This window comes from Diorhabda carinulata, chromosome 11 (assembly GCF_026250575.1).
Source record: "Diorhabda carinulata isolate Delta chromosome 11, icDioCari1.1, whole genome shotgun sequence".
NCBI classification, from domain to species: domain Eukaryota; kingdom Metazoa; phylum Arthropoda; class Insecta; order Coleoptera; family Chrysomelidae; genus Diorhabda; species Diorhabda carinulata.
The window spans coordinates 11,876,478-11,891,905 of record NC_079470.1 but is presented as its reverse complement, the minus strand read 5'-3'; the positions used below and the strand labels follow the sequence as shown (position 1 = coordinate 11,891,905).

Genomic DNA, 15,428 nt, shown 5'->3' with positions numbered 1-15,428 from the left:
CAATATAAAAACAAATGAGGTACTTTGGAGAATAAGATAAACGAACCAGGAGCTGAGTAATGTTTATAAATACCTAACAGAATGCCAGGGGTCATACAAAAAGTTCGTTGAAGAAGGGGAAGCAAAACAAGACCATGAAAAAAGTGTTGAAAGTAGCGTTGTTAAAAATAAAAGATATAGAATAGAATTGTTACAGAAGATATTGAAGGTCTGTTCTGTGATTAATCACGCCAAATCACAAATGTGAATACTTTTTTTATTAGTTTCCTCAACCAGAATCTAGAACCCAAATTATTAAGGCTTTGTGATTATATCCCTTTTTCATCAAAATAATGCAATCCACTAAGCTGAAAATTATATTATATAAACGTTTTATATTTTTGTTCTTTCAAAAATTAATAACCCATATCTATGTAAATATCATATATTTAATTGTAGTAGTATAAATACTAGCTCCGGTCCTGCATCAGTACCTATAATTAAACTGTTATTATACTTTCATTCCCCTATTTACTTTTCAATTACAGTAACGTAGAGGATATAATCGTTTTGCTTTTAAAATACAGATTATCTATTAATGAATATTTTGAAGGAAAAACGTAAACTTTCACAAAAATATCAACTAATATTTATGTTAATTTAGTAATAAAAATGTGTTGTTGGGTAAAGTGCCATATGACGTTGCGTAATTGAGTGATAAAAAAGAAGCAGACAACGGATTGCACTTAGTAATCTTAAATTAGTATAGAAAACAGGATTTTTGTTAGTTTATACGTTAAATTTGTAATTTTAATATTATTTGTATTAACAATTGCCACTATTTAACAAAAACGAAATATCGGAAGTATAAAATGACAATTCAAAAAGTCTATAACAATGTGAAGCGGTTCTCCGTGTTGCTAGATTTATTGTCAAAATAAAACAAGTGTGCTAGAATGTCTTATTTTTATTTCATTTGTATTTTATGTATAAGTGATTACTGCGCTATATATAATCAGTAATTGTTATAAGTATTTAAAAAATGGTATCGATAATTACAACAAAAGTTAAACATTTTAAATGCAATATTATAAAAAATAACCGTGCCAACTATTAGAAAAATATGACAACATGGCAACGATGTAAAATGTATGTTACAGTAAATGACAGGAATAAGTTCACAAAAGTAAGTAAAAGTTTTTAAGAATTTTTATTTACTGAATTATAATATTAAACGTAATTGAGTAATAACGTCAGTGATATTTGGTGAATAAAATGAACTATAGCACTTATTAAATTGGATTAAAACTAGACATTTGTTAACACAGATAAATTTGAAGTTCTGTCGTACTTCATCAATTATAGTAAGGTAAAGTGAACGCCGATTCATAAACTTGACTTTCCGCTTGCTGTTAACAAACAAAATTAAAAACATTGAAATCTATAAGACCATTCATAGTTGCAGTTTGCCGACCGTTCTGCCGTTCGTAGCAATAGAAATAAGCCAATCACATCCGTTTGCGTTTTTTCACGTGATTTTGACGTATGACGTTAGAGCGTGATGTTGAGTCATTTGTTTTTCTGTTTGTTTGTTTGTGGTGGTCTCTTGATTTTGCTTGTTTTCTGTTCATTATTTTCCATAATATTGTCCATAAATACCGGATTTCAAACAAAAATATCACGAAAAATAAAAAGCAGTACACACGTCAAAAATTATAATTAAGTTCTTAGGTTGACGGCAGTTTACTAGGAGCGTCAAACGTCAAATGTCACCCGCGAACGGGAACGACAAACCGAAAGTCAAGTTTATGAATCGGTCTTAAGACTTTGTAAGTTCATTACTAGGTTCTTAACAATTAGTTAAAAACATAAATATTAATAAGGTATCGTAAAATCTTGTCTGTGTTTTTTTATCATATCAAAAATGTAAACTATTACTTTGAAATATTATAATATACGGGGGACTGTCTAGAAATTAATTAAATTGTATTGAAGTATCTCTAGATCTCATGACTGCTCAATTTTATAGTATTTCTTATTATTATATTTATTTTTGAACTATAATAATGTATCACACCTGCCTATTAAGGCTATTTCAACCATGAAAAAGTTCTACAAACTCATTTAAATCATATATTTATAAAAACTTTGTGTATCGTGTGAAACATATTTACGAACCTCTCCTAGGTTTTATACAGGTCATGTTAACTATAGACCATTATTTTACAACAAAAATTATTCTATTCATTAATTTGACGTCTATATTTATGGTGCTTCCATTGACAAAGAAGTGAATTACAGAAAGGTCAAGATATGTATTGCGAAAATAGTGGAAAAAAAATGGTATAATAATGTCCATTTTATAAGTTTCCCACGTATGTTGGTTTAAGAATGATTTGTAAACAATGTTGTGCAACATAAATGCAATAGCCGTTGAACTGTTTTTATAAATAACAAACAACGAGATCGTTGTATAATTGTCGGAATAAATATTGTTGAATAGTAGAAGTAGAAAATTGTCTATTTCCATTTTTGGCATAGACATTGCCATAATTTACTGTTACAGAGAATGTATGTATATAATCTCTGCAGGTAGAGAATTTCAAGGTCAATTTGAACAACACTTTTGTACAAAGGATTGAAATTGAAAAAGCGATATTCAGATATGGACCACTTTATATATTTTGACTTGCCGCGAAACCAGAGGAGCTAGAGCTGGCAAATGCCTAGTTATACATAGGTGACAGCTGTAAAGAAAGCGAAGGACCCCTCGGATTAGATCATTTCTTGCCGTTGATGAGGTTGAAAAAGATAAGACCCCCACAATACCCCATAGGAGTCTACGCGCAAAACTGCGACGTGAACGAGGATGAGGACCTGTCGAAATGACAAGAAGTGGCGGAATATCCATCTATGGATTAATCGGGGAGTGGATGCTTAGAAGGACGGGTGTGTTGGTGTCAGTAGTGAATAGAGTAAAAGAAAAATGTACCTGGTCGACGTTTCACTACGAAATATGCGATAAATGAAGCAGATCATCATTTTTTAAGACCAAGATAACTGGTATCAAGTTTGTAAATTATCAAAATTCAAGTTTGAAATAATATTGATTGATTGATTGACTGCTGCTGATAATAATATGCGCAGGAAAACTTTCGAGTACGTTGTAGAAACAAAGATAAGTTCAAAAATGCGGCAGCAGCTAAATACTTTTATGGCACTCTCGACCACTCGATGGGGAGGAACTTCCACAAGCTTATTGTTAATTTGCGTTATAAACATGTGATTGTTTGATGATTTTTGATCGATTCTTTTCGCTTAATGCATTGATATAACTCGTTTTAAAAGACCCTGTATAGTATCCCAATATATCCTTCATATTAAAGTAATTTGGTGTCTTTCGTCACTGACGTTTAATATAATTGTTAAATTACATACATAGTTGACACTAAAGTCTGTTATAAATAAACAAATAGAATTTAGAAAAAAAAACATTTTAGAATAAAATCCCCGGTAGTTTTTTAGTATGTGTCTATTGATGCTTGCTTTATTCGTCATTTATATTTTAAATATTTGACTTATTAAAAATGATACCTAACCAGAATGAACCTAAACTTCTTTGCTATTTGCTACTTCACCAAATACTCATCCTCATTTAAGTTATTTAACTTTTATTACTGTTTAAAGTTCATGAAAACTAACTGTAACTAATCATCGTATATATACAACCGGTACGTATACATTTAATACCAATGTCCAAGGTAATTTGTAAATACATATATAGTTGTCGCATTAGCCATTATATGTGTACTGACCTGTTTCAATTGCGAACCCATAAACTAAATCCATTTTATTTTGAATAATTAATAATCGTGATTTCAGTCGTTCTTATAATTGTTGGGTGGGTACTGATTAGAGTTTGTCCTTATACCAAGAAGACTGTCAAAACATAAACTCTATCGACTGAAATAATGAAATGTTAATACAAATCAAAACCAGGCTGTTTACGACGGTCCAAAATTGGCTCCAAGTTGTTTCGATGGGGATGAAAATCATTAGAACAAGTACCACGTGCGGGAGGTCCTGTGACTACAGAAAACATTAAATTAGTTGCATTTCGAGAACAAGTTTTCTAAGGATCACATATCAGTATTTGAATGTGACAAAAATTGATGCAAAGTGGGTGCCACTCGTCCAGTAGAATGTGGTGACGATTTTTAGAGCTTTGCCGCGAGTACCAAGAAGTGTAATCCGACCAATTGTAACTGCTGGTGAAACCATGAACCGACATACAAAAGAGGTTCTGGGTAGCGTCAAAAAATGATCGAAAAAAGGCGCAAAATCAGTCGAGATATGCGCTTACTTTATGGCAGTACTCCAGTCCACAGTGCTTTGCTTTCCAAGGGTTTTGTACTTGAATGTGGCTTCACGGAGATTGAACACCCACCATATAGCCATGATCTAACTTCGTCCGACTATTTTTTGTTCGTAAAGCTAAAGAACGAGTTAAGAGGTGAAATATTCAACAAATATTAAACATTTTGACAAAGGGGAGTGTATCTGACAGCTAAATCGTCCCAGCAAATTCAAGCATGCATGCTGTTGAATTGGTAGAGGTGTTCAATCGCAACAATCGCAATCAAAGAGATTCAACAAGTTTCGAAAAAAATTAAATTGCAAGAGATTCATTATTTAGATAATCTACCACCTACCGAAAAGAAAGCAACGTCCGACAAAGCCATGTCGTATATGTATCCAAAAACAAATTATTTCTGTCCAGCATGTAAGGAAAAGCCAGCCCTTTGTGTGGAAGATTGATTTAAGAAGTTCCACAAACAATAAAATATTTTATTTCGTGATTTTGAACTAATTTTTATAATTATATTTTTTGTTCGTTTTTTAATAAATTTTCAGTTCATTCGAGCCAGCATTGATTTCTGGTTCTTTTCCCATAATCCATCTATCGATATTAGCACTTATATATTCCGAGTTTAATCATAACAGCACAAAAATGGCAAATAAACACCGGGCGAGTTATTTCGTAGTTGGCAGTCAACGTGTTAAGGGACTGCGTGAGGTGCGTTCATATATGACTGGAAAACAACTTAATTTACCAGAAAGATAACAAACCAACCCTAAATTTTTATTTTATGTTATTAAAAACTAAATTCCGCACACAATCGTAACGTCGTAAGTTTTGTTTGCTAGTGTGTTTATAAACCCACAATCAAAACAAAGATTGTTGGGTACAAGGGAAAAACGGCGACAGTTCATCCGGACGAATTTGAAGGTAAAATTTAAGGAAAAAAAGTCTCAAAAAATATGTTTGGTGAATAATTATTACAAAAAATGAAAAAAAAAATAAACATTAATTCAGAACTAGTGACGTAACAGAAAAGAAAAAAGTTTTATCCTGGACTCATGCCACTTTTCCCCAGCATCAAACTAATCTGTTGGTGGGTCATCCACAAATTCGTCATACATTAGTTTAATAATGAGTTTTTTTGCAATCCAGTTTCCAGACATTTTCAAAAGACAACTCGTTTCGATTCTTATTAAATTATTGGCACAACGTTTTCTTAAAGTTACGAGCCGCTACTGTTTTCAAAAATAAAATATTTAAATTTAAAAAAAAAAATAAAACTTTTTCCCACATACTTCTACATCGAGAAATCGCTATAATCACAATAAAAGATTATAATAAGATGTCCGAGGGCACTGAAATGTCACTTTCACGAATTTAATATTATGTCACATAAACTAGACACACGCACCGTCTACCTCGGTCACATATGCATTTTTATCTAGTTTGGTATTAGTAGTATTATACTATTTCTAGACTAGAACCCACTGTGCCATTGAGAATTGCATGTCGGACATTGAGGGGTGGCGGGGGAGTAGAGAATGGTAGGAACTAAACTGTTTACCGCGGGAAGTACTATTATATTATTATAACATTTTAGTACGGTTTAGATACCAATAAACTCGAATTTGGGACTCTTTGATTGTAATTGCTTTTTAAATCGATAACATTGTTGGCTTTTCGATTTAATATCGGTCATTAGCCTTTTAATATTTAAAAGAGAAGATTTATTACACAATAGTGACAACCATTTATTTATTTATTTGTTATTATTACCTACAGACCAAGGGCCGACTACTAAGGCAACAATTGTACAGTTAAAGTTGTAAAGTACAAGTAAACAACGGCCCTTAAGGCGCCAACACACTGGAGCAACATTTTCCAATATAATACAACAAAAACTTGTTACGTCTATAGAATCGTGTTCAATTTGGCGTTTGGCCCCGCGGGGGCGCTAGTGCCTATAGAATCGTGTTTAGTTTGGCTTCTGGCCAGCAGGGGGCGCTAGTGCCTATAGAATCGTGTTTAGTTTGGCTTCTGGCCGGCAGGGGGCGCTAGTATCTATAGAATCGTGATTTGTTTGGCGTATAGACAAAAAACTCAAAAATTAGCTATAAAAACCTAAAAAATGGGAAAATCCCCAAAAATTAGCTATAAGAACCCAAAAACCTACAGAGGCTGAGACAGCCAAAGTCTCTCCGGAGAAACCATAACCAAAGAAGATCTACTGAATGTATCCACCTAAGTAGGAACTACTACCAGAAGTCCTATCAAGGCACTGTAGCCTCAACTGACACCTGAAGACGCAGATAATGCGGCGTGAAGATTTTGTTGCACAGAGGACGAAACGCAGCAAGAAAAAAGGACACAATAGATTCTTTGGAACCCAGTGTATATGAGACCCCAAATTTATATATTATACATAAAGCGAACATTTTTGTTTTGTTGTAAAGTAAATCGAAAAGAACCGTACTATAACGGTGCACAATAGCCAATTGCATAATCGAAATTGCTCCACCTGTTAATGATTCCCGTCCCAGTTGCAATTCAATAGAATAAATCCTAAAAATAGAACCTCCCACAACAACACGTAATATATCGTGATTCTGTTGTTTATTGGTTTTATAAGTGTCAGAAGATATGTTGTTATTTTACGAATTGTGGAAAATTTTCATAAATGTACCTGACCTGATACAAATTTTCGGCCTTTCCTTGATCTTTTATAACCATAAGCTGTACAGAAAATAGGTTTGGAAATACCATAAACTCTATGTATTAAAGATTACATAACCTTATTATAAGATCTTTTCAATAAATAACTATTTGTCAATAAATAAAGTTTTGAACGTTTACCGATGTATTGTTTTTGAATAAAGCTCAACGAACGAAGGGGACGCACAGTTACAGTGCATTCAGAACGTTATGTGCAGATGTTAGACGACTTGTTCGTGCATAAACTACTAAACTGAAAGGTTTATAACCAAAGAACATGATTAGGTTATGTCACCTCCAGGAGAGGTGACATAAGTCCCGATTTAACACCTGTTTATGCCAACAAACCGACTTCCCTGACACAACTGAAAAAAAATATCCGTCACGAAATGGCAGCCATCACGGAAAATATTTTAACATTCTTTCTCAAAATGTGAACTTTCTTTTGAGACACATTGTATTATTATCAACTATTCTGTCGTGCGCTGATTTTATAATTAATCAGAAGTACTAAAATATTCTAGTATAGAGCAGAATATTCGATGTTGAGTTATATAGGTAAAGGCCAAATTACCATAAAAAAGAAGAATAACCTATTACCTCTCGTTACAGTGGTACATTCTGGTTAATGACCTTTCGTAGCTTACTATTTGAGGACGCAATTGCGATTGTCTTTCAAATATACAATTATTGTCAAATTATCACTGTTTGACCTCCAATTTGCCATTAGGAGAAAATCGAGAATTCGTTGATTTTCTATTAACAACCTAACCTAAAATAATTCAAAAATTCATAAAAATTGTATGAATTATTATGTTTCCTTGTTTTTTTTTTTCAAATTTTTCATTTTTGACTATATTTTCGATCAAAATGACATCGTTCGGAAAAATTTTTAACTACAGTTTTTGGGGATAAATCAGGGAACTTCTGGATTTTTAGTGACAACATAACCTAAAATAATTCATAAAAATTGTTTGAATTGATATTCCATTATTTTATTTTTCAAATTTTCATTTTTCACTTTTGAAAAAAATGACATTTTTCGAAAAAATTAGAGAACTTATGGATTTTCTATTGAAATTTGTGTTTTCAATCTAAATTTTTTCTTAAATACATTGAAAAAATGAACAAAGTGAAAAGAAAAATTATTAAAAAATATGAATTTGTCGATTATTTATGACTAAAAAAACATTTACATAAACTAATTCAGTAATGGTAAGTAATTATAACAAAGGCGTCAAGTCTATGGATTAGATAATTTTGAAAAGTTACATGTTAAGTATAAATATAAATACTGTTTGTCACGACAGCCTGAGGTAGAAACCATTCTTCAATTTTCTTTTATAGTTTATCAATATATTTAACAAACCGCCTATGTATAATATATTTTAATATATGCATTTACAAATTACACTTCCATGGAATAATAACATTTATAGAAACCGAAAGTAGGTTTGGGTCGACGCCTCAGCATTCCTCAGTTGCCACGCCTACTGCGTTCCCGTTCCACAATTTTTACTCCAAATAGTACTTGAGGATTCCAGTGTAGTTACCACACAACGTAACAATGCTTAGAATGATAGTCGTATTAACGCTTAGTATCCATATTTTAAATTCCTATTTATAACGAGATTAACGACATTATAAATAACTTTATTGACAATTTTACCTACAGGGAGTTTTTGATTTAAAATCCTGCAATAAAAAAATTCACTTTGCGACAAATAAATTCTTATTAGACTACAGACATGGAAAGTCAACATTTTGTAAGAAATACCACTATAAAAAATAACACTTGAAGATTTAGTTTTGGTGCATGAACCGTTTAATAAGAATAAATTATAGTCAAAACAAATCAAAGATTTAATCTTGTTGACATTAGATAACCAGAGCAGTAGAAATGTATGTTTGGTTGTCTAAACGTAGTGAACGCTATAAGTATGAAGAATTCTCAGATCAGATGTATCATATTACGTCTTAAAATATTTAATTTTTATACGATGTCTATTGATGTGTTGAACTGATAAAAAACTTTGGTGCAATGAAACTAGGAAATTAAACAAAAAGTTTATATAAAAAAAGGTAAGGTTGGGTTATTTTGAACTTGCGAGAAATTGCATGCAAACGTTGTATTGCATCATGTAAAGCTGCCTTAAGAATTTCAATTGATCATATAAAGAATAACACTTAGAGATTTAGTTTTGGTACATGAACCATTTAATAAGAATAAATATCATTATAGTAAGTATATGAAGCAACAGACATATTCGTTTTCAAGACAGATGTAAATGAAAAGACAAAACGGGCTCATTGACATTAGATAATCAGAGCAGCACGAATGTATGTTTGGTTGTCTAAAAGTAGTGAACGCTATAAGTATAACTAATTCGAAAGTGAGATGTATCATATTGCGTCTTAAAATACTTAATAACAATAATAACGACGTCTATTGATATGTTGAACTGGAAAAAAAACTTGAGTTCAATGAAACTAGGAAGCATATGTGAACAATACAAAGTTTTTAATTTTAAAATGAAAATAATATGACACTATGATTAGTTTTGATAAGTTAATCACATTGAAAATATTTTTTATTAAATAAATTTTCTTTATAAATATTAAAAAAGTGAATTTCTTACTAATTCGTATCCTAGCGGAGGTGCAGCTTCGTAATGACGAACTGCAGTTACCCGATTCCCGGATGGAATCAAACTCATGGCAACTTCCGTCATTCTTAATTTAAATCATCACCCACGTCGTATGCTCATCTGAAAAAAATAACATCTTCGAATAAGTTGAAACTTTAATTATAGTAAAGTCATCAACGGAATAAGTAGTTATAAAACTTAATTTTTTATACATACATATACAGAATATTCTTAATATCGGCGTTTGAACTTCAATTTGCCATTAATTCAGATTGATTTTTAACATTACGATTCACCCTGATATCTTCTAAAATTACGCAAAGTAACTTTTAAGTTTGTTTTAGGTTAGAAAATGTCAAGTTTAAAATTACAATAAATATTTTATATAATATTCATTGTAGTTTTCTGGTGTATACTTTATAATTAGATTTTATTTTGTTTGTGTCTTTATTTATTTATTTGTATGTTTGTTTCTTAGTTTTATGAAAGCTTTTATCTACAAATTGTAAACCTTTTTCTGATAATAAAGCATTTCTCTCTCCCTCTCTCTCTCTCTCTCTTTACTGACTTCCTGACTACATAAAGAAAAACATTTTTTTCACCATTACTTGGCGAATTATTAAAAAAAACTTATCAACCTATTTTGGATATTACAAAGTAACTTTTAGTGATTGTTCATGAATTTACTTTATAATCATATACTGTACAAAACATAAAAAGTTTGGATACTTAAAAACCTTGTGTAAAAAGATTGAATAGTCGTATCATAAGATTTATTTCAAGTTTCATTTGCCAATAAAGGTTAGAATTTTTTTTTTAATTTATGTGACTTTCGGTATTGTTCACTAGACTATAAAGAAAAACTTTTAACGCTTTTTAGTGACTTAACATTATTGTGTGGGTGTAGACAATAACAGGTTAATTTTTACATTCAATTAATTTTTTAATAAACTTTGCATTAGTTGAAAATACTTCTGATTAGTTAGAAGGCGTGGCTTCTAGACGTGATGTTCGAATAAATGAAAACATTCTAATACCTCCATTCAAAATAATTATAAAAAATCATATTACAAATAAGGCAACGCCATGATTCAATATCAAATTACAGGAATCGATTGATTTGTAACATTGATTTCAATGAACTAATTATTTCAACACATACAAGGGGAGTTCTATTATTACTATAGAAGAAAATAGAGTTATATTTATATTTTTTTGTTGTACGTCATCTATAAATATAAAACCATATTAAGTAGAGAAAATTGCAGGTTAATAACCATGTAGTAGACGACTGTAACGTAATATCTAACGTACAGTGATTTCAGTACATGTGTTTTTTAGGATCGTTGTCTTTCTACCGCCATCTTGTTTATTCTATACAGGGTACTGAACTCAAACTTGAAAAAAATAAAACTATAAAAACAAATTTGTTTATTTTTTGTTTTGATTCACACATTTTAATACGTACCGGTGAATCCAGTTGTCAATAAAAGTTATAATTTACGTGCAAATTTCAGTATACAGAGTGGAACAACGAATATGTGGCTAAATTAAGACTTTTATGAAAATTTTTGTATATTTTATTTACTATATAAAGATCTCATTTTTTGAGATATCACATATTATTGTTTATACTTTTTTGTGACTAGATATATTTCTAAATTTATGATGTTAGTCTTAGAGATTAGATTTAACAACATTAAAATCAATGGTTAGCTTGAAAGTTTGGGGTAAATCCTTGTAAACTATAGAGTTCAAATAGCCACTAAGAAAAAATCATAGTGGATATAAATCTGTACATTTGGAATCACAGTTCATTATTTTGCCCATTTTGCTGACTCTATATACCTGGTTAAGTTAGGTGTCCAAAAGGGTGGTGGTTAGAAATTAAATATTTTCTCTCTTTTTAATTCAAAACAACACAAGATGATTATACCTAAAAATTAACTTAGACCGTATAGAAGCACGTGTTGTTTTGAATTAAAAAAAATCCTAGTGCTTTTTACCAAAAACAAGCTTTGTAGGGGGTCGTCGCAAAAAACTACCCTAGAGTCTGACAATTTGTTGTACATCGATATACCTACTGTGTTTGATATTCCAAAAGTGGTTCAGGAGAAGAAGAAGACTTGATCGTAATGTGGGAGAAATATAGCAGCAATGAATCCACCAAAAAATGATGTTTTGGAAATTATCTATGAGGAAAAATATTGATCCAAATTAATATAAGTAACATACAAAAATTCAGAGAATTTTGTGAATGAATAGAGCTGGCTGGAAGTAATATATATAATTAAAGTCTATTTATTGAAGAAAAATAGTAAACCAAAACATAGTCACGCATAGAATAGGTGATCAGGGCTGAAATCGCCAAAGCCGAGCAGGACCGCACTTCGCACTTAAGAAATAATTTGCAGTTTCATACAGCTGATTAATAATACAAATTATAAATAATTATTATTACAAAAAAAGACAATGTAAACGTGTAGTTTAGAATAGGTGAAAAATATGGAACACATCCATTTAAAAATCTGTATATAAATATAAAATAAGCGGTTTCTTATTGGGAACGTGGCAATGAAACACCAAAGTGGACTAACTTTAATATATTTTCCGAGCTTTCTGGGACTGAAATTATGGTCAAATACAATATAACAAATATGTAAAAAAATAATAAAATTATAATAAAATGATGTTCAATATTGATTGGTTAATGTTATCCATAAATTAACCTAACCTAAAAAATAATAAAAATTCCTATAGTAAACAGAATCAATATTTCTATCAACGTCAATTTGAATATTGAATTTTGAAACCTATGAATTTAAAATTTTTTTACAAGAATACGATTCAAAACCACCAAAAATCTTAATTAATTATTGTAGTAGAAATTTTATTATTTTTATACAAATTTCTTATATTGTATTTGATCATAATTTCAGTCCCAGACGATGACCACATAAATATTCGAAAGTTCGAAAAATATATTAAAGTTAGTTCACTTTGGTGTTTTATTGCCACGTTCCCAATAAGAAACCGCTCATAATATAGCTGGCAAAGACTTCTTGCACATCAATCACAATGTGTCTATTTCTAATTTTGGTTTTAACCTTTTCCTTGAATAATGAAGCTTTTTAGTTCTCTTGTGTGGAACTTAGCTAATGTCAATAACTTCATCATTAGTCTCCGTATCAGACATGTTTAAGAAATAATACGATGCCGTCTCTGTACTACACCTGATACCACGGTTTCTTGTGGTTTATTATGGTCCCACAAATTTGGACCAATAACCGCGTTTCGCCCGAAATGTTCATGTGCTGATCACGCACTGATCATTGTTTTGGTTTACTATTTTTCTTCGATATATAGACTAGTTTATATTCTGTAAAGACAGTTATTCTTCGCCACTCTGTATTTAATAAAAATATTTTGGTGTGTAACTGCGAAGTCGAATTATATTCTTGCGAATTCTTACATGAATATTTTCGTTTATTGACGTAGGATGTGTGTGTGTATTATCATGATTCATGATAATACACACACACACAAATGGTTGACATAAATTTAACCTTGAAGAATCCTTAGCCGAATTCGTTTAATTTTTATGCTGTTTACATAGACGTTCCTAACATTATTTATACAACGCAAGGATTTCCAATCCTTCAAATGTAAATAATAGAGCCAGGAACATTTGTTATTTATTAAAGGTGTTATTTTTTTTGTTAGAGAATTTAAAAAGTTGGAAGATGTTTTTTAAATATATATAATTATCAATGGAAACATTGATTCCGGTGTTAATTTCGTTAATTTTTATTTTAAAACAACCTTATTTTATCGTAATATAATTTTTTAGTTTAAATAATAAACATTAAAGATGAATAAGTTATTAAATAAACCATAGACAAATAAATAATAAATATTTGTTTTATTATTAATCAATTTGATAATTTCTTTTTCCTGACTAGCGAAAACGTCGATTATATAGTCATAATTAATTTCTTCGGCTAGTTGAGCTTCAATAGTCCATTATATTCATGTTGTAGGTGATCTACATATATGTAATACTCCTATATGGATAGTTTGTATAGGAAAAAACGTCCCTACGTTACGGTGCCGACAGTATTCAGTTTCTCTCTCGTTCGAGATACTTTATCTATACTGCGCATGCTTGAGAATGCGCAGAACCGAGCTGGAACCTCGGGGGATAGAGAAATCGTTGCCATTCTGTTTTCCTTAGTCGGAACATAGATATATGATGATCTATTGATTAATATAATTATGTCACTTGTCAATGTCAAATCATATTATGATAGACACCGAAATAGGTTGTCTTATATGACTTAAAATCTAATTTGTTATCAAAATAGACCTGAAATTAAGACAATTTAGCAACAAAACAGCTACTTTGATGTATAAATACCTGACCCGTCACCGTTTTACAATGACATTATTTTCTTCACTGCCCTGAAGTGGAAGATATTGCAGAGCATAACTTTTTCGCAAATCAAAGATGGCAGAAGGAACTTAGAGCAACCAGAAATTTGGAAAACCTTATCTGATATGGTGATAAAGATAATAAATCAAAAACTGAAAACTCAGGGCTCCTTTGTAATTGTAAGAGCATCAGACGTAATTAGATTTTGCTTTTTGGGGTATAGTGAAAAAACAAAGTGGATAAAACAAAGCCCAGAACACTACAAACGTTTGTAAAATTTTAATTCTTAATCTTGTATAATATCGAATTTATTTAGAGACCGTTTCACCGTTTCCCGGATTCTACGTACGCCTCTAATGATAAATAACATCATTTGCTTACCGAGCACGTTTCTCAACTTTTGTCTGTTGGAATTATTAAGCGATGTTATCGTCAACCTGAAAAACATGTCAAAACAAACATGATACGAATCTTCTGCAGTGTATATGGTTTGTCTTTGCAAAATTGGTGGTACAGGATACTCTAATTTTTTTCATACTTATTTAGAATCGTATTATTTAAACTCTATAAAAAAGAATGCAGTATTTGATCTTACATTTTTAGACCTAAAAATTGTTTTTAAAATCAAAAATTTGTTTTATTTGAAAACATAAAACTGCTAGCGTTCCCTGTATTTTATAAACAGTTGTTAAGGGATTTAACACTTAAAAGAATGCAGGTCAATGTACTCATTTTATACTTTTCATTTTATTTGATAGAAAAATTTGTATTTTGCCAGTTTTCATTTTAGAAATGGTATTGTAAACATATCTACCAATTTTCCTTGGTTAAGTTTAGAATGTATGTAAATATTATTTTGCAAATAAACGTGACCCAGTTCTAAGATGTTTTTTAACTTGAATTCAGGAAACTGTGAAATCAGAACTGGGTGGAAATGAATAACGTAGAATAAACATTATGTGTTGTCAATTCAAATAAACCGCGAAAATAGATTAGTTCTGTTACAAATCATCGAGGGCACTGGCACCGAAAATCCGCCATGTTGTTTCCACAGAATAACAACTAAGTTTGGGTTTCTGTGGGCATACATTTAATTGAATATCAGTTATAACAATTTATTTTATGTCGTTTGATTCTGTCCTAACCTGTTTAATAATATGAACTAATTCATATATAGTTGAGTAACTTTTATATATCTATGGTTGTAAAACTATCCACTGAATCGTAAAAGTGGCAATGACTAACTAAATCACCTATGCAAACATAATAAAATAAACTAAACGTGAAAGGTTAT

General features: G+C 30.7%; 1 protein-coding gene across 4 annotated transcripts in view; it reads right to left on the bottom strand.

The window, feature by feature from the left end:
• The window catches only part of LOC130899347 (zinc finger CCCH domain-containing protein 13), a 70,157-nt gene that overhangs the window by 40,404 nt on the left and 14,325 nt on the right, over positions 1 to 15,428 (bottom strand). For 2 of the 4 annotated variants that reach the window (XM_057809241.1, XM_057809243.1), the window contains exon 2: positions 9,694 to 9,822. In XM_057809241.1, the coding sequence (XP_057665224.1) occupies positions 9,694 to 9,786 (93 nt within the window). In that variant the 5' untranslated portion in view covers positions 9,787 to 9,822. Of the gene's footprint in view, positions 1 to 5,637; positions 5,840 to 9,693; positions 9,823 to 15,428 lie in introns of those variants that run through there. The other 2 variants (XM_057809240.1, XM_057809242.1) reach the window with 2 other exon arrangements.